Genomic DNA, 19,751 nt, shown 5'->3' on the forward strand with positions numbered 1-19,751 from the left:
TGGCAAAGATGAAATGTGCTAGAATGCTCAAAGGTAGTTAGTTACCATGGCGATGACCGTAACAATGCCATCAGTGAAGTGGAGCCTGTGAATATAGATATTGTATGCAGCCATGAAGTGTGAACTTCCTACGTAGGTGCATCGAGCTTTTACCATTGGCAGCGGGAGGGGGTTACATCAGTAGGCGAGAGTAACGGGGACGGAAGACCTCGTAAAGTTTGAGTTGAGGGTATGTATATTTTTCTTCTATTCTTTAATTTATTGGTTGAATAACTTCGAACTCTGTACCCCTATCACTGTCATTCATGTTTCGGTTATCTCTCCAACCATCAATCTTCCCAACCCATGACCAAAAAACAGTGGCTTGAAAGGTGTTGGAGGGCCTCTGCAAGGCCTTTTCTAAAAAAAAGCAGAAATAAAAGAACTTCAGCTGCATAACATTGAATCAGTTTCTTTAGTCATCAACCGTTTGGAGCTTTGGGCGACCTCTCAAATCCAAGCAATTATTATGCAACTGGCTAGAGTAGACCTCACACCCTCTGTTACCAATATTTATGGGCAGTACTTGCTTTCTATAATATGGAATGTACGAAACAAATGACACCTTAGTCAGCTGGACTGTCTATGTTGCTCATCAGTCATGTGGACCTTGCTGAAAATACATAAGCATGATCACTGTTTCAAACAGTATACATGAATTTGGTTTGGATATTTTGCAGTGTATACTGCAAGCACAGTCAAACAGCTCTACAATGAATGCTACTACAATGACATTACCTGCACAACGAAGGATTCCGTGTGTCCACCCACTAAAGTCCTGTCATTGGTGTGTATTGTGAAAGCCTTTGGAGTGAGGACCACTACAATGAATTTGCGAGTACAATAAATTAATTTAGACATTCCCGATGTCTAATTTGTTGCTTTACAACCAATGCACCTAACAAAGACACCACTGCCCTCTGCAGCCACCTCCCTCAGCTATGGTCAGTGGTAGAACTAGCGGCGTGGTTAATGAGCTTGACCATCACAGTATTTTAGTCCTGCTGCACAGCTCCAGGAATTGCTCAATGAAGGATTTTGGAAGCCCCAGTGCTTCACTGCAAAAGCATCTGACTGTACACTGCCTGGTGAAGTGTGCACTTCCACTACGTCTGCAACTGTTGCTAAATATCAAGAAGTTAAATGTAACGTTGAATCAAAACAAAAGGTCAGAATGTGCTCACCTGTCCAGTCTGTGCCCGGAGACAAATTCTGCAGCCCTTGTGACCAGCCCAGAGTTTCGACGTGTCGTTTCCCATACAAGGAAGCAGTCTGCCATAGACTCTATTGCCAAGGAACCAGCTAGAGTTACAGTGACAAGAGTAAACTCAGTTGAGATGTCCTTGCCTAACTCCGAAAGGAAGGCAGTCATGTGGCTTGCATGTACCGCTCGGAAGTGCACCCTTCGTATCCTCTGGCCAGATTTAATCACCTGAGCAAGTTTCTCTAATTCATGCGGTATATCCTTGATTTCTCGTATCCCGTGATCTGGTTCTTCATATTCATCAAAACTAGGGCAGAATTTAACATACACTTCTAACTCCCTCAGGGTCACATTTTTAGATAGCGACTCGACAAGTATTTTCCATGATCTATTTGTGTCATCGGCCAGGTCCCCAGATTCCGTAAGCAACTCCAAACGCAACTTTCGAAGTGATGGTGCCACATTGATATATTCGGCAACGGCTGAAGAGAGAGAAACATCACCTGTTCCAACTCCAATACAAACGGATGTAATGTGATTAGATGTCCGCAGCTGGCACAACAGCTGCTTTAGCTGATCATCAAAACAAAACAAAGAGACACTTGTGAGTGCGGCAGATTCAATTATATTCCCACCAGAGAAAAAAAATATGTCAGTCCCAACAGAGGCTTTTGTTTCTGCACCACTTTCTTTGAGAACTTCACACAGACTTTGCAGCTTTTTGCGATCTATGCATCGATCAATAGTAAGCTTCTTCAAAGATGACTTCCTCGATGCAATCCAAATGAATTCGGTCCACTGACATGTACTCCAAATGTCCATAGGAAGCCGGAGCTCTTCCAGTGTCTCATTGCTGGAGAGTGATGCATGCCAGCAATAAAGAGCACTCTTATGCATTTGTCCCCACGAGCAGCACGCCAGGCTGAAGCTCTGCATAACTTGATTTTCTGTGAAAACTCTTGCTGCCCGCTCGGCACTCCTTTCATCAAATTGAATGTTCCTGAGCTCCAGCTTTTTCACAGTTCTGCTGGCAAGGAGGCCTTCCACCATCCAGCAGGTGCAGGTTTGCCTTTCATCATTGCCTGCTACAATGCTGAGGGTGTTTAATGAACTGGTGGTCTTCAGGTACTCTGCAAACTTGTGTCTGCTGGCTTCGCATATTGAAGCGTGTACAGACAGCTCTCTCAGCGTCAAATTCTCTTTCAGAGCTGCAACAAAAGCAGTGGCCATGTTGTTGTCCCCCATACAGAATTCGGAAATCTTGAGGGTCGTTAAGTATGGACACACTCGCAAGAGCATCGCTGCAGTGGTTGGAAATTCTCTGTGATGCTGCCCTGGTGCCAAGCATTCCAATGATTCTAGGTTTCTCAGGGTACACAAACTGGCAAAGAGGGCCTCTGTGGCAGCAGATTTATCAAAGTCGATTTTCAGTGACTTGATAGAAGGGCTATGTTGGAGCCCATTGCTGAGAACCGAACCATGCTCTAACAATAAAAATGGATGAATAGAGAGATAACGTATGCAAAAATGCTTCTTGAGAAGCCAGTACACAGCTGCTACTGCTTGATCATACTGTTCTGGCAACACACTTTCCCGGAACAGCCATTCATCTGGCACACCAACAAGAGCCAGCTGTCCCTTCTGCCCTGGCATTTCTCGCAGCTCCATTTTTACATGAAAGAGAAACACATTGATGAGGGAGATACGGTCAACTATCCAACATGCATAGTGCTCAGTCACTGTACAGGGCTGATGGAAAGGTGCACTTGAGCAGAGACTGGTTGCTCTAGCCAATCTAACTGTAGTGAGTGGTGACATTTCATACATATTGGTGTCATGCAATCCGTCTCTGGCTTCATCTCCGGGCTCCCTGCAAGAAGGACAAACAAAGAGAGAATGCATGACACTTGTAGGAAAGATAGACCCATGCAATCAGCACTCTAGCATGCGCAGCCTAAAAGACCCTAACAACTTGCATATGTTTAATTTGTCTGGACTTACTGGTCTACTACAGTGACTAAAGCGTTTTCATCCTCAATTTGACGGGTAGTAGTCACTGCCGTCACCATGCTTTTTCATGTGACATTGTGCAAGAACCATTTCTGCACGAGTTCACCATTCCCATGCATTCACTGCTTTGGAAGTGCAGGTGTCATGCAAGCTTTTGGTAGGAGACAATATGGCACTGCGCTCAACAGATGTCGGTGCGTGGACAACAGTCAGTCATGGAATAAGGAAGTGAGGAACAGGTTTGATGCCTGCATGGTTGTCACAACGCACTGGTAAATCCTTGTAACACATTAAATTGCTTTAATTTGATCGCTTTTTACCACATCATATTTCCTGAAGAAAGAAACAGACAAACAAAAAGTCACAGACGATTACGATACTCCCTATTGCGAAGTTTGAGTGCAGCTCTAACATGTTTTCATTTCGCAATATATTGGCTGACAGAGACAATCTGTCTCATGTGGCAAGTTGTAAATGGAGCAAAGTGTGGTGCGACTGCCCTGCTAATCAGGAGATCGCAAGAGGCAGCGGGGTTACGCCAAGAGATGACACCGATATGAAACACGGGAACAGGCACCTCAAGGATCCATGGATCCTGATGGATCCATGGATACCCTTTCATATACTACAAGCAGGATAGAAATTATTGCGATAGCAAATAGAAATACTCTTCACATTTCCACATGCACATTTGTCAAAGACGCTTAACCACCCACGGCTTCCATCTGTGGTTGCACTATTCTCAATTTTCAAAAGCCACGAGATGCACAGGTGCTGCTCTGTGCTCTCAATGTACATACTCACACCACATCACAGATAGCACATGGAAGAACTAGTCGAGAAAGTGTCACTAAATCAAAGAGACTTATAGCTTGCACCTGGCAAGATGCCATCAAGACTCCAACAGATGCCACTGACGATTAACATTGCTGAGTGCAACTATGGTCACCCCAAAGCAAATATGGGAAGGCGATAGGGAGTGTAGTGCATCAAATGTGTTGCCTTTCAAGGCTTGCCACAGGTTTATCATTCATAGGCTGCTAAAGTTCCTCATAATCAAATATGAAATGCATAAATTATGTGCGTTTCACCTCATGATAAATTACATGCCAGTTGATGGTAATACAACTGTAAAGTTAAGTGGAAATTGCAAATTTGCATCCAGCTTGAGTTAATGATTTCTTACGTCCTGTCACATTCTCATATGCTGTCACCTAAAGTACACAGTGCAGTGTAAATATGCATTGCACATTCATGGAAAAAAGAAAAAGAGAGAGAATAAAGAAAGAAAACTGAGCAGATATGCAGTAAGACAGAACTGCGCGTCTTATCAGTTCTTTATTTTGCTGCTTTAGTGGCTAATAATTTCCGGCAGGAAGTTTTGCCAGCGATATCAAACTGGAATGTTTTTACATAGCTATGTATAACGTATCTTTTTTATAGAAAACAGTTCTTCAAATTACCTGTGAAAGCGTAATTAAAAACAAAGAAAATTAAAATAAGAAATGCACATGACATGCACCGACTCACAACTATCTTTTCTACTAGGAAACATTCATATGTATACATTGGTACAATCGGCTAGCAGGGGCACCGACCTTCGAGCCCCCCCGCTTTCCTGCAACAAAACATCACTTTCTGGGCGATGAGGCCTGACATAGACTGCGGCAGGTTAAGAAGCTCCCTTCAATGTGCCAACGACCACTAGATTCTGTAGACACGGTAACCACCATGAAAACCAGGCTTCCCCGGTCACTGCAAGCTGACCATCATGCAGAGCCCATAATTGATGCAAGGGACCAACGTCTCTCATGGAAATGGCGTCAACAACAGCTTCCCAGATAGCCACGTGGTTCCGCCATATGCAAGGGGAATTGTGTAATATTGGAGGTGGAGTCCGGTTAAAGGATGCAACATCATAGCAGGGCTTTTGCAAACGATATAACAATTATGATTGGCCAAGACACAGCCATCAGATTCCCTAGTCTATTCACCGAGAGAAATGAACTGCTTTAAAGGCGGGTATCTTTGGTGCATTGAGGTGTGTCCCAACGTGCTCTCCAAAAAGATATAGTCTGGTCTGACTTGTAGCTCATGCTACAAGAACAATGTACAGAGCTCTGTGCTCCGGCGACTACGAGTATCGCTTGTTCTGTAAGTAAGCATGCCTCTCCTTTGTAAATAAACCCCCTGTTCTGTTCCTCCAACCTCTAGACCTCATAATCCTCACAAAAGAAGCAACCATCGTCAAGAAGGCTCGGATGATGGCATGGGCCCACTTAGCGTTCGTGTGACGCCCCAGTAGTGTCGGCCTGCTACCCGTTACGAGATGCACTGACGGCGTAGGCTAGAAAGCAACCTTCAGTTGACGCCAGAGTCCGAGGCCAGGACACCCCCGAATCCTACAGTGTGTGTGTGTGTGTGTGTGTGTGTGTGTGTGTGTGTGTGTGTGTGTGTGTGTGTGTGTGTGTGTGTGTGTGTGTGTGTGTGTGTGTGTGTGTGTGTGTGTGTGTGTGTGTGTGTGTGTGTGTGTGTGTGTGTGTGTGTGTGTGTGTGTGTGTGTGTGTGTGTGTGTGTGTGTGTGTGTGTGTGTGTGTGTGTGTGTGTGTGTGTGTGTGTGTGTGTGTGTGTGTGTGTGTGTGTGTGTGTGTGTGTGTGTGTGTGTGTGTGTGTGTGTGTGTGTGTGTGTGTGTGTGTGTGTGTGTGTGTGTGTGTGTGTGTGTGTGTGTGTGTGTGTGTGTGTGTGTGTGTGTGTGTGTGTGTGTGTGTGTGTGTGTGTGTGTGTGTGTGTGTGTGTGTGTGTGTGTGTGTGTGTGTGTGTGTGTGTGTGTGTGTGTGTGTGTGTGTGTGTGTGTGTGTGTGTGTGTGTGTGTGTGTGTGTGTGTGTGTGTGTGTGTGTGTGTGTGTGTGTGTGTGTGTGTGTGTGTGTGTGTGTGTGTGTGTGTGTGTGTGTGTGTGTGTGTGTGTGTGTGTGTGTGTGTGTGTGTGTGTGTGTGTGTGTGTGTGTGTGTGTGTGTGTGTGTGTGTGTGTGTGAAAGACTTTGTACATGAATGCGCGACTTGCGTATCACATCTAACATTTCTTGCATGTGCTAGTAAGATACCTAAACTCCACATCAGCCTCTTAAGGTCAATTATCTGAAGATGAGAAGATTACATCCACAATAAATAGCAATACACAGGTAGCCAATTAAAGGTATTTTCTATTAACCCTTTAAATCTTCAATTTATGAAATCGACAGCAGTGATGTGGTGCTTGCTTAGCAGAAATAGCAAAACTAATGCTGTTTGTGTAATATTTATCTCCAAAGCATGGCACGAAATTGTAACAGTCCATGGGGGCATAGCATAGAAGCTGCAGCAACTATGCTGCAGCTGCAACAGGTGCATGCAGTCGGTGGCAACGAACAACCAGCACATACAGCAGCATGCAACAAATTCACCTTATTCAATACACCAACGCAAGAAGCCGTGTTTTGCCCACACATTGTGAAGACTGCAAAGCAGCATGTCTTAGTGATAAAGGCAATATCTCCAGAGAACTTCCATCAGAGGCATCCAAAGAGCGGGACCTTAGAGGCATTTTATATCCCTCAGAATCGTTCTATAAGCTGGTCAATGCCCTTGAAAAGAAACTCACTCATTCGTTCAATGCAACACGCTTGCATGCCAAAGCTGTGGCCAAAATTTTGCAGTCAATTCGTGATGTGCCAAAAATTGGTTGCCTGGACTATTCTGCTGCCCTGACAGCCTCAGTTATACGTTTTTATTGCCTCACAAGGATTCCCTTTTTGCTTAAAGGTGTCAATCAGCAGGGCAGTGAGAAGAAATGGAAAACACTGAAACCTTGTGCGTTGTAAAGTTATAACAATTTCTTTCCTCACTTGTAAATAAACGATTTCATGACCAGATCTGTTGCTTCACTGCCTGCAATCATAGGAAATTGCTTATATGAACATCAAACTGACATGCTACAGGTCTACAAGTGCAGACAGAAAATGGTTTGTAAATACGTCGAGACGAATTATCAGGTAATGTCTCTTAATCTGGAAACATTACCTGATACGCACAGGGTGATTGACTGCTGTGCGTGACTACGAAATAGGGTGATTGCATAGGGTCATTGACTACTACTATGCATGCGTCACGCATAGGGTGATTGACTGCTGATCTCGAGGACGACGGTCACATTTTCAGAGAGGCGAAATGCAAGGCGCCCGTGTGCCGTATGATGCCAGTGCGCGTTGAAGAACCTGAAGTGGTCGAAATTATTTCGAAGCCCCCCACTAGCCCCAAACACCCTGAGCCACTTCACGAAACGTGCACAGACAAAACGCGTTTGAATCTCGATACAGTGCGAACTGGGCCCAGAAAATTTCGCAGGAGTAATGATGTGGGCTGACATAACATCGTTTTCATGATAAAGATTTATTCTTTGATGCTCGCAGAAAGCGCACAATACTCGAAACGGGCTCACTTTCATTTCGATGCTAGAGATGCAGCCAACGCGAGGCTGGCGAGGCACTCATTTTGGCTGCCTGCTTCCCGCGCCTCGGTCAACACTGCTGCCCCGCGACATCGGTGCGCTGTGGGGTCATGTTTTCGCCGCCGGTATTCACACCTCCCATTCTAGCCACCGTACCATGGTCATGTGCTAGTGCACGCTTTTTCGGTCCGTAGCAGAGGCCGGCGCCATTCCGGGGTGGGTATTGGTTGGTTTCTGGGGGTATTGGTTGGTTTCTGGCGGTGGAGTTTTGGCGGGAAGTGTTTCGCTAGCGCTGGCGCCGTTTACGTATTGCGATGTTGCCCAGCCTATGTTGTGCTTATGCGTGCAACAACCAAGTAGGCTAGGGGAAAAGACTTTTCGTTATTCCATCCAGAAGAAGTAACGCAGCTCGCCAAAAGATTTGGCTGCACAGGATGCGTCGGCCAAACTTTTAAAATGCGCAGGCCCCGTGCCTTTGCGAGGAAAGCGGCCATTCATCAGAAGTCACTTGTATTTTTTCGGACGATCTGGTAAGAAGCGCAAGCGTTTGCAGCCTTTTTTCGCACTAAATAACGTTCAGCATGGTTGTAGTTGGAAACGTTCACTCGCTGCTACGAAAGCCGTGCTTCATGTTGTCTGAGCCTCGCCGTTCACGCTTCTAGTTCGGCAGGCTTCATTATGATCTTGCACACATTGCTTGGTGCACTCATTTCGTTGTGGTTGAAACCGTTGCTGGGCTCCGACATGAAAGTTGCGCTTCACATGTAACTTCGACCCACCGTTCAGTGACGTGTATTGCTAGACGTATCTTCTTTTTTTTTTTAGTTGGACTTTGCTGATGAACTCCAGACTAAAACGGCAGTTCTCATCGTCTGAGCCCCCACTGTTCATGCTACTCGCGGTGCAGGTCTAGCTTTTATGTAGAGCGCATTTGTGCACGTATTTCTATTTGTTGCCAAAATCGGCAGTTACTGTGCCTAGGCACAGTAACGGCAGCTATATCTTGAGTACGCATATCTGCACGAATAATAAATCAGAATGCAGACATCTACTAAACACAGGTGAAATTATATTGGGTTCAAAGATGTGATGCTGATTGAAACATTTTTAATGCGGATAGGTCGGGTAAAAAAAAAGTTAACGAAGGGGTGCGCAATGACCCAGACCATTTTCAACATTTGACGTTGATAAAATTGTTATGGCCACACGCACGGCGTGCTGACATATCAACAGTTCTTATGTTCGAAATTATTTGAGAAATGGCATTGTGTATATTTTCTTTCCTTCCTTGCATCACTTCTCAAAAAAGTTGTGCCACACCAAATCTTAGTTTCTTCATCTTAGGATCATTTGACCGAAGACCAATTTGAAAGGCAAATCCTTTGGCACTATAGCATCAAGAAATAAACGTCAGATACATTAGCAAGCCTTTCTGTAGTACGAGCAAACACACCTTTAACAATATATTAGGGAAGTAGTAGACAACCATAAGTTTATATAAAGCCTAGACACCACATCTGTGTTTTACAAACATAAAAGGTAAATAGCCACATACAACATACGTAGTGTATGTTGTTCCAATTTCTCTTGGCAGCGTTCAAGTTCAAATGAAGCTAATCAAAAGGCGCCGTTCGAGAAAAAACACTCCGTTAGCTCGCTTGCAGACACCACCTCCACCGTTAACACTGCAATCAAAGTGACTGCAGTGGAAGGAGCTTCGATAAAGCAGTGCAACATGGATCCCAGCAGTTATTGAAGTAACTCATTCATGAACCTCTCCTGTCATAAACGCAACAACCAAATTCTTTAGGTGCACAGGGCACTGTGTGCCAAAGGGGCAAACGTTGGGAGCGTCTGCTAGGTGTATTCGGCCTAGCTGCCGCCACTTTCGGGCGCCCGGGAGAAGCCGAGAGAAGGAGCGCAGGCATAGGAAGAGAGAGGAGATGTTACTTTTAGAACAGTTAGGGGCTTCAGTAAGAGAAACATTCATTTTAATTCCTGTCAATTTTTTTTTAAGAACATCCTTCTTAGAGTGCGGAATATTACTGCAATGCTAATGTGCATTTAAGCGTATTGCTGCATTATCTTCGTCGTGTTAAAATCCTCCATTGACGCTCCCAACCAACCAGAACTTACTGAATGTTCATGTCGACGGAGTTCCTTTCACAGCTTTAATAAATACTGGAGCCCAGGAGTCCATAATGAGTTGTAACCTCCTTCGTCGACTGAGGAAAGTTCTCACGCCTCCTACTATTTTAGACGTACGCGCGGCCGATGGCAGCAGTGCTGACGCCATCGAAATGTGTACTTCCTGTATATGTATCGCCGATTGCCACGTTCCTGTTCTTCTTACAGTGCTGTCCAATTGTCCCCGTGACCTAATCCTCGGACTCGACTTCCTTACGGTGCATTCAGCTTTGATCAACTGTTCTGCCGGTACCCTTTTCATCAAACTTGCTGTACTCGCGCATAATCGTGCTGTACTGCCGAACAACTTTAGTATGACCGCCTTCGTCCGCCTGCCACCTAAAGCCTTGACTTTCGTCGGTTTGCTATCATCTTTTCCTGTGCCCGATGGTGATTACATCGCCACACATGTTCCTGATGTCCTTTTGATGCGCAATATCACTGTGCCCCGCTCCAACGTTACCGTCGCCGATAACTGGACATGCCTCCCCATCGTCAATTTTGGCCTGACAAAGGAAGTTCTACCCAAAGGTATATCGCTTGCAATGCTCCATGCTATCAGAGATGACCACATCACAACGTTTTCCGTAGACGTCTGTTCAGATTCATCACTATGCCCACAGGATGCTATTTGCCCTGACGCGACATTTCGTCCCATGATTGCTGCGGACCTATTGCCTGAACAAGCAACAGCTCTGTGTCACCGTTTGGTTTCCTACCATGACATCTTCAACCTCAACAATCGCCAATTGGGCCAGACTTCAATTGCTAAGCATCGCATAAATACTGGTGATGCCAGTCCTATTCATCGCCGGCCATATCGAGTTTCTTCTTCAAAGCGTAAGGTTATTCAAGATGAAGTGAACAAGATGCTTGCCAAAGGCATTGTTGAACCTTCGTCGAGCCCTTGGGCACCGCCTGTGGTGCTTGTTAAAAAGAAAGATGGCACATGGCGTTTCTGCGTAGATTATCGTTATCTAAACTGCATTACCAAGAAACACGTCTACCCATTGCCTCGCATTGACGATGCCCTCGACTGTCTCCACGGTGCCAACTACTTTTATCAACAGACCTGCGGTCTGGTTGGTGGCAGATTTCTGTGGATATTTTGAGAACAACTATCTCGAAAATGATGATATGCTGGATGTCTGCTAAGCAGATGTGACTGCAATAGTAGTTGGCTAAAATTATGAATTAAAGAGATGCATTAATGATTTGAAATTTGCTGCAAGAGTGTTGTGTAGTTCATGTATTACACCTCAACAAGCCAAATGCACCACCTTTTACAAATTATATTAGAAAAAAGTTTGTGAGTAGTAAGAAAAAAATAGAAAAAACAAATAAGCAAACAAATGCACATCCAGAACCAACAGCAGCAAAATAGAAACATTGTGCAATGCCGTACATAAATGTACGCGCAGTCAGTCGCTGCGAGCCCACGCACTGCAATGACTCATCAAAGGCTTAGCTTGTAAAGGCAGCTTACTACACTAATTTAGCACACATCTTATCCTCTAAGAACTGCCTCTTTCACACAAGCCAGTCTGGCAGATCCCGTCGCAACATACGCACAAAGTGACCATTTATAGTATCCGTGAAGAGACAGTGTCTAAAGCATTGCGTGCTTTTATTGCCCAAGATGATTAATTTCGTAGTGAATAACTTCCATCACTTTGAAAGCTCTGATAGCAATGACCAGGATATAACACAGAGCACACTGCGTTAACCCTCATACCAAGTCAACAGCGTGCCTCCAGTAGATGGGCCCACTGTATGTACTTGCCGCCAATAGCAAATCATTGCCGAAAATAAAAGAACCAACAACTGCTGTTGATACTAATATAGCAGCTGCATTCAAAACTTATGAAATGTTTATAGTTTCTGACTTGCGAAAATGTGGAAATGACACAAAACATAAAAGCAAGTAAAACATTACTTATGAAGTACGTAATTCTGCAAGTCACAAATATTTACCAATGTCTGACAAATCATTTAAGAGTTGTACAGAATGCTGTGTCCAACAACAGTCTGCAGTGTATTTTGCAGTGTAAGCAGTTTAATACCGCATTCACATGCAGTGCTTGCCCGCTTCCTCAAGAGAAGACTTTGTATGCATCCCCTACAGCAATGCAAACAAAGTCTTGATTATACCAGAGAAGCACTACCTATACACCTGTCACTGCTACAGCGAAAGGGTAAACTTCTCTAGGCCAAGCCTTCAAAGAAGGTATGAGCACTGTGCTTCGGAACAGTTGCCTGCTGCTGCTGCTGGCCATAAAAACACGGGAGGCCGGTGACATTTGCTTGGCAATTCTGGTTTGGCAGACGACAGTTACACTGCACAATTCTCTATTTGCAAGGTCGGTTGCACATGCCCTCCATGCACCTTCATTGCAACTCATCAACCATACCACTAATGTCTAGTGCCCATGACAGTCTTGTTGGCGACTAACCACGAAAGCTGAAGATAGGCCACTGTGATGCAGAACACAGGCACAAGATGTCTGTGTTACAGGTGATCAAAAATTACAGTGCTTGGCTCATTTTGTGCTTACGTAATTTGCAGAATTGGGCCAGTTGAGGAGACCCAGTTAAATCAACCCGAAAATAATGACAGTGCTTGGTTTGGACGTTGCATGAGCTCTACAATGGCAGATCAATGCAGAAAAATGTGCTGCCTACACATGTCCACTGAAGCAAATCCACTTTTTACTACTTAACATGTGCCTGAAAAGCTCAGATTACAAACCTGAAGCACTCTCTTGGATCAGTCTCAAATGGGTCTACTGATGACTATGTTTAGCCATTTAATCATGCCATACCTTGACGAAGGAATATCAGCAGAAGAAAAAGGTGTAGCCGTCAGTACTTCCAGCCACACACAAGGTAAGACTGCCCTTCTGCTACGGCAGCCTGTGACTGATGAGCTCAATCACTTGGAAGCAATGAAGGTTGTGGCAGGAATCAATGCGCCTGAGTGGGTGTGGTTTACAAGCAAGACAGCAGCATTCGTCATTGCATTTCTTCTGTCTATGCATTGACCTGAGAGAGGCGAGTATAGCAGTAGAGGTAGACAACTTTAAACTGCCACATGTGGAAGACTTGCTATATTGCTTTAGAAGATTCCATCACTTTTCAAATTCAGACTCGGCATCGGCAGACCATCATGTACTGCTTCCTTGATAGCAGGGACATCGCAGCATTCATAACACATGAAGGCCTATACCATTTCATGCGAAGGCATTTTGGACTAGCCTCAGCCCTAGCTGCCTTTCAACAATTGATGATGATTATCCTTCAAGGCTGCAAAGATGCCCTGCACTATATCAGTGACATCTTTGGGAAGGCTGAGCAGGAGCACACATAGCACCTCAAGAAAGCCTTTTATTGCGTCACAAAAGCTAGGTTCAAGCTCAATGAGAAGTGCATATTCCACACAGTGAGATTGCGTTTCTTGGGCATCATGTCAGCGATGAAGGCATAGTCCGCTCCAATAAACCGTGGCAATGGCAGCTTCCTCTCCTCAGCCACCTTCACGTAAGTGGTGATGTGGACTCGATTCAAGCATGCTTCCACACGTCTATGCTCCCATAGATCCTGTGCATGTTTCAACCTTACCTTCGGATTATTGCAGCCACTCAAGCTACAACTTATGGCCTTGATGCAGTGTTGCAGCAATTGTTGAGAGACCTTGCACACACACCACTGCATTTGCAGCACAAACAGTGACCACAGCTGAGCAGAAATACTTGGCTGGCAAACATGAAGTATTGACGTAGCTCCGCACATGTGAGAAATGTCATGTGTACCTGTGGGGTAACAACCCTTTAGTCTCAAAACGGACCAGCAGGCCCTGGGATTCACTGCTGTCTACTCATAGTACCGGATACCGTCCACTCTGTATCGCAAGGTAAACAGCATGCCTCTTGTGCTATAACATTGAAGTGAAGACTGGGCACGGCAGTACCACAAGAATGCAGACGTCTAAGCCGCTGTCCTTCTCCATGCAGCTTGCTGTCATCCTATTCCTTATCAGTGGGGATGCACACACCGGGCTGCTACCGGAGATGACCAGCGGAGCACATATGAATAACACCGGTTTCCACATGCCAGATTGCTCCTACCATCCATGCTGGAACAACTGGCCACGTGGTTCGGCGACCGACGTGCCCTGCTGGACACATGACCAGCATCGAGCACCATCTATACAACCAGCTATATATGGTCTTTCTTCCCTGCCGGGAGCCATTGGGCACGGCAGTACCACAAGAATTCAGACGTCTAACCAGTTGTTCTTCTTCATGCAGGTGAGGAGGCGTCACGATAAGTGTTTTAGATCTAGTAACCCTTTTTTGTTGGTGCTGCCGTGCCTGCGGCTTGTTGTTGCAGTTGCCGATGTTGTATTGTTTTTATGGAAACTTCTTTTAGTAGCTGGGGATATACAAGCGAATCCAGGCCCCGAGTTAAACCAGATTGCTAAACAACTAAAGGATATCGCAACCGATACAAAAGATATCAAAGAACATTGAGTAACCGAAATTGAAAAGAAGATAGACGCCCTCTCCGAACTTGAAGAAAAAGTAATCTCATGCGAAATGAACATATTGCAGTTGGAAAAAGCTTTTAAAAGATTAGAAAGCAGGGTTGATGATTTAGAAAACCACAGCAGAAGATCAAATCTTATTGTTTACGGACTTCGCGGGGTTGAGGGCGAAAACAGCTCTACAGTGGAACACAGCGTCAATCAAACAATCATCAAGGATACCCTTGGCTTGGAGCCAGTTGCCATCGAACAAATACATCGCTTAGGCAGGCCGAATAAAGATAAAAATAGACCGGTCATCTTAAAGTTACTTGACTCAAGTAACAAATCAGCGATGCTGAAGAAGGGCTACAAAATCAAGAACACTAAGTACTCTATAGGTGAATACTTCAGTCACAGAGTGCGGGAAAAGAGAAAAAAGCTCTGGGAAAGCACTAAATCAAACTGTGAGAAAGGTGAAAAAGTATCCCCATTCCTTGATAAACTGTACATAAACGACAGCATGTTTGTCTGGGATGACGAAAGAAATGTGAGAGTCGCAGTTCAAAAAAACGCCGAAAGAAGTCGACCGGTAACTCGAAGCCACAAACATTCACAGAAATAACAGTGCTAAATGTGAACACTAGAAGTATTGTAAATAATACTGAAGCATTAGAAAACCTGTTACTCGAGCACAGCCCTGACATTGTTGCTATTACTGAAACATGGCTTTCACCAGAAATATAAAGCCACGAAATAGCACCCCGAATTACTCAGTTATCCGTAAAGGTAGACCAACTCGAGGCGGTGGTGTAGCTCTGCTTATTAAGAAGTCCTTACCCTTTGTATTGATGCCCAACGTTCCAGATGTTGAGGCTGTGCTCTGCAGGATTATGTGTGATGATTTTGCTATACTTACTGGTTGCTTTTACAGAAGTCCTCTTTCTGGTCACGAAAGTGTTATTACTGTACAGGAGTTTATGCAGAAGCATGCTACCAACCGAGTTATTCTTATGGGAGACATCAATTTACTTATATTGACAGGAATAACATATGCGAACACAAGGAACAAGTGATAACATCCTAGACTTCATACTGATTAGTGACAACTTCCCCTTGATCTACTGAACTCGGAGGACATAAACTCGGAGGTCAGACCACAACATACCAAAATGCCAGCTGCACCTCGGATGCACTGCAACAGCCAAAACTACTGAAATCATTGTCCCCAAATTTGAAAAGGCAGATGATTCCGCTATACTAACCTATTTAGCGCACGAATATCAAGAATTTTACGAAATTGCCAACGATAGTTCTGTTCACGTCAATGACCTCTGGCTTCATTTCAAGTGTATAGTCTCGCACTGCATGCGTCATTACATCCTGAAAAAAAAAAAAGTAAAAAGTCAAACAAAAATATCCTTGGATAACACGCGATATAATTCACGTCAAGTGCATAATAATACACTTGGCGTAGCATGAAAAAGAATGGCGAAAGTACACAAAAAAATCGCAACTCTTCCGCGCTGCCAACGAACTCAAGTTAAAGACTAAGCTTGCAAAGCATATATATTTCAATGAAACATTGTCTAACCTTATCAATCACAACCCTAATCGCTTTTGGAACTTATTTTGTGCACGCCCCGCAGCGACACCAGATCGTCCACGCGAGGAAAAACTGGCACTCGCTGATAAATTTAACCAACACTTTCAATCAGTCTTTACTAAAGATAACGACACAATCCCATATTTGCCACCGTCATCATTCCCTACTATTGACACATTAACAATAAACGACTCCGGAATATTTAAGCAGGTAATTGAGTTAGATGTGAAGAAAGCAAACGGTCCCAATAACATTCCCAACGAGTTCTTGAAAAGATATGCTGAATGTAACAGTAAATATCTTGGCCTTATTTACCGCAAGTCACTTTCGACGTCAGACCTGCCTGAAGAATGGAAAATTGCCAAAATTGTACTGATTCATAAGTCAGGTGATACTAACCTGCCATTTAACTACAGACCAATTTCACTTACCAGCACATTATGTAAAATTTTGGAACAGATTATTCTCAAACACCTAACCGCATATTTCAAAGAACATATTCTAGTAGATGTTCAACACGGTTTTAGAATAGGTTTATTGACAGTCACTCTGCTAACAGAGGTGGTACACGATCTTGCTTTAAGTATTAATAATCATATTCAAACTGGCCTACCTTTACTATATTTCAGTAAAGCGTTTGATTGTGTGTGTGCCATACTAAACTAACTGCCAAAATTACAGCTGCGATTGGCAATGGACCCATTACTGCATGGATAAAAAACTTTTTATCTCATCGATCCCAATTTGTCGTCATCGAAAACATCCCATCTGCTCCGGTGCCAGTCACATCAGGGGTCCCACAGGGCCCAGTAATGGGTCCGCTGTTATTTTTGGTTTTTACCAATGGCATTACAAATAACATTGATTGTAAAATTAAACTGTTTGCAGACTGCATAATATACAGAGAAATACATAATAACCAGAATCAAGTTCTGCTCAATAATGCACTAGCAAAAATAACCGAATGGTGTGATAACTGGCAAATGACCATTAATACAAACAAAATGGTTCGTATGACAGTAACGAGAAAAGAGCACCCATCGCTTTTCCACTACACACTTAACGGCAGCCTCGTAACTAGAGTTCAACAGCATAAGTATCTTGGTTTAACAATAACGTCCGACTTTAACTGGACATCACATATTAACAACATTACTTCTTGTGCATTACAAAAACTCTTTTTTCTCAAAAGGTGCCTGCGGTTGGCACCAACTAACGTCAAACATTTAACTTGCATTACATTTGTGAGACCTGTCCTCGAGTATGCTAATGTTGTATGGTTCCCGTACACTAAAACAAACATATCTAAACTGGAAAGGATCCAGAGAAATGCAATTAAGTTTATCCACCAAAAATACTGGCGCAGTGATTCCCCTACTCTTCTCCTAACACAGTCAGAGCTTGCAACATTGGCTGTTCGAGCAAAACGAGCTCGCCTAAAATTTCTGCATCAAATACTACACAGCCGACTAAAAATAAATGCCTCCCCATACGTTACGTTTTCTAAATCCCGCGTACTTCGCCATAATCATCCATATACACTAAACGAGTTCCTTTGTAATAACAATACTTTTCAGTCTTCCTTTTTCCCCCCGTGTTGTTCGCGAGTGGAATAACCTAGATGCATCTGTAACTAACACAGTATCGCAGTCTGATTTTGTTAAGTTATTGGAAGATGAAATGAGTAGTTAGGAAAGAATAGTTCCTATGCACATATAATCGTCAGAACTCCCATTTTTTGAACTATAGCTAAACATATACCTCCTTTGTTTCTTTCTTTGTTTTTATGACATTGCAATAATGTTTACGTACATGTAACCTGAAGTGCACTATTTATGTGAGTTGCTCTTGTTATTCATATCAGTGCTGTAAAATTGTGCATTGAACCTGTTTGATGTATTTCCACTTAAATGTTTTGATGTTTCACCATTCGGTATATAAAACATGCATTGTATGTATAATCATACGCCCACCTGCTATGGTCTCGATGTGAGACTGGCAGTATTGTAAATAAATAAATAAAAGTGCAATATGCTGAACCTTGGAAAATAAGGCAGCAGATGTCTGCTCTTGGTTGCCTACACTACACAAAGAAGGTGGGCTACAGCTTGAAGAGGAACTCGTGGCCTTGGTAACATCAACAGCGTATCTGGATGACCTCAAACTTGCAAATGCTGAAGACAGCAGGATTAGGAAAGTTGTGAAGTATTTTCGGACATCAAGGCCAGCACAAAGCATGTTGTCAACTGAACTGATTCAATACCACGAAGTTCAAGACGAGTCAACTGTAGCTGAACAGTTTAGCATACCCAGCAAGCCCAACAGCTTGCCTGCCTGCGCATAAAGAATCAGCAAATGACCAACAGCCGAAGCTACAATCTTTGACAACATGATGTGCAATATCCACCCGGTGACAGTGTTTGGGTTTGGACTTCGATACACTGATGAAGACTTGGTGAAAAACTTTTACAATATTTTGGTCCATACGAGATACTTTGACGTCTTGGTGCATTGAAGCTTCTGCCCGATGGTGTTACGCAATCACATTGGCACTGTGCACGACCTGAAATTGTCCATTTAGTACACTTCAAGCCATTCTATGTGTGCTAATGAACTGTGAGAACTTTAATTCTTACTTGTTTTGTGAGTTTCCTTTATTTAGTGCACTCTTTTTTCTTTCATGTTCTGTTTACAGCATTGGTATAACATTTTTTTAAGAAAAAGGCATTTACACGCACACTTGTTTATCTTTTTTCCATTGGCCACATTTCACCAGGTAACCAATGTTAAAAGTTTTAAAAAATCTTAATTCCGGGGATTTATGTGTGGAAACCATAATCTGATTATGAGTCACATAGTAGTGGGAGACTTTGCATTAATTTTCACCCCCTGGGGTTCTTTAACATGCACTCAGTGCACAGTACACAGGTGTTTTGGATTTGATCCCGTGACCACTAGCTTGGTAGTGCAGCGCTTAGCCACGAAGCGACCACAATGGATGAAAAGTTAAAAGAAATTACACAGCACACGACGTGCCTATCATGTATCGGAACTTTCTTGAGTGTTGTTGCATATCCTACCTGCTGTCCGTGTTGTCCACGAACCTTGCGTAATCAGATTTCTTGCATGATGTGAATAGTGTTGTACATTCTAGAAAGCATGCAAGCACCAGCAATTACACTGGCACGTATGACAAGTCGTGCATAAATAGCCGACATGCTTGACCCATGGGTCAGATTTCAACGATCGCCGAATGTGCTCACCTATGGCATTGTGCTTTGAGTATAACTTCGTGCGCACGAATTCAACGAATAAAGAGTTAGTCTTGTGACTTACAATTTTTCTACTGTCCAGCTCCTCACCATCACTACAATGTGACAATGCATTTACGAACCAACAAAACTCTTTTTTCATGACAGGTGCCTTAATCAAAGGGCGAACCATGGAGACAAAGAACTCCGTATCGCTGCGGAGAATGTCACTGGTGATGTGAAGCTGAACAGAAGAATAAATTTATCCCAGTATCTTTAACTCTGCACGTAGCTTTCAAAAAAAGGCTGCTCCAACACATGTGCAGTGTTGATATATGCTGGTAGTAATTTGTCAAATTCTTGCTCGACATTTGTGCCGTGAAGTACAGCTTTACGAACAACTTTAGTACACTGCAGAAATAAAAATATCCGGCCATTAGAATATC

General features: G+C 43.6%; 1 protein-coding gene across 2 annotated transcripts in view; it reads right to left on the reverse strand.

Moving 5' to 3' along the window:
- Positions 1-19,751, reverse strand: part of LOC142579924 (uncharacterized) — a 39,544-nt gene that overhangs the window by 18,554 nt on the left and 1,239 nt on the right. Inside the window, exons 2-3 of one of the 2 annotated variants that reach the window (XM_075690597.1) lie at positions 3,069-3,113; positions 1,224-1,341 (exon numbers count right to left, since the gene is read on the reverse strand). In XM_075690597.1, the coding sequence (XP_075546712.1) occupies positions 1,224-1,341; positions 3,069-3,113 (163 nt within the window). Of the gene's footprint in view, positions 1-1,223; positions 3,114-19,751 lie in introns of both variants that reach the window. The other variant, XM_075690596.1, reaches the window with a different exon arrangement.

Source organism: Dermacentor variabilis, chromosome 4 (genome assembly GCF_050947875.1).
Source record: "Dermacentor variabilis isolate Ectoservices chromosome 4, ASM5094787v1, whole genome shotgun sequence".
NCBI classification, from domain to species: domain Eukaryota; kingdom Metazoa; phylum Arthropoda; class Arachnida; order Ixodida; family Ixodidae; genus Dermacentor; species Dermacentor variabilis.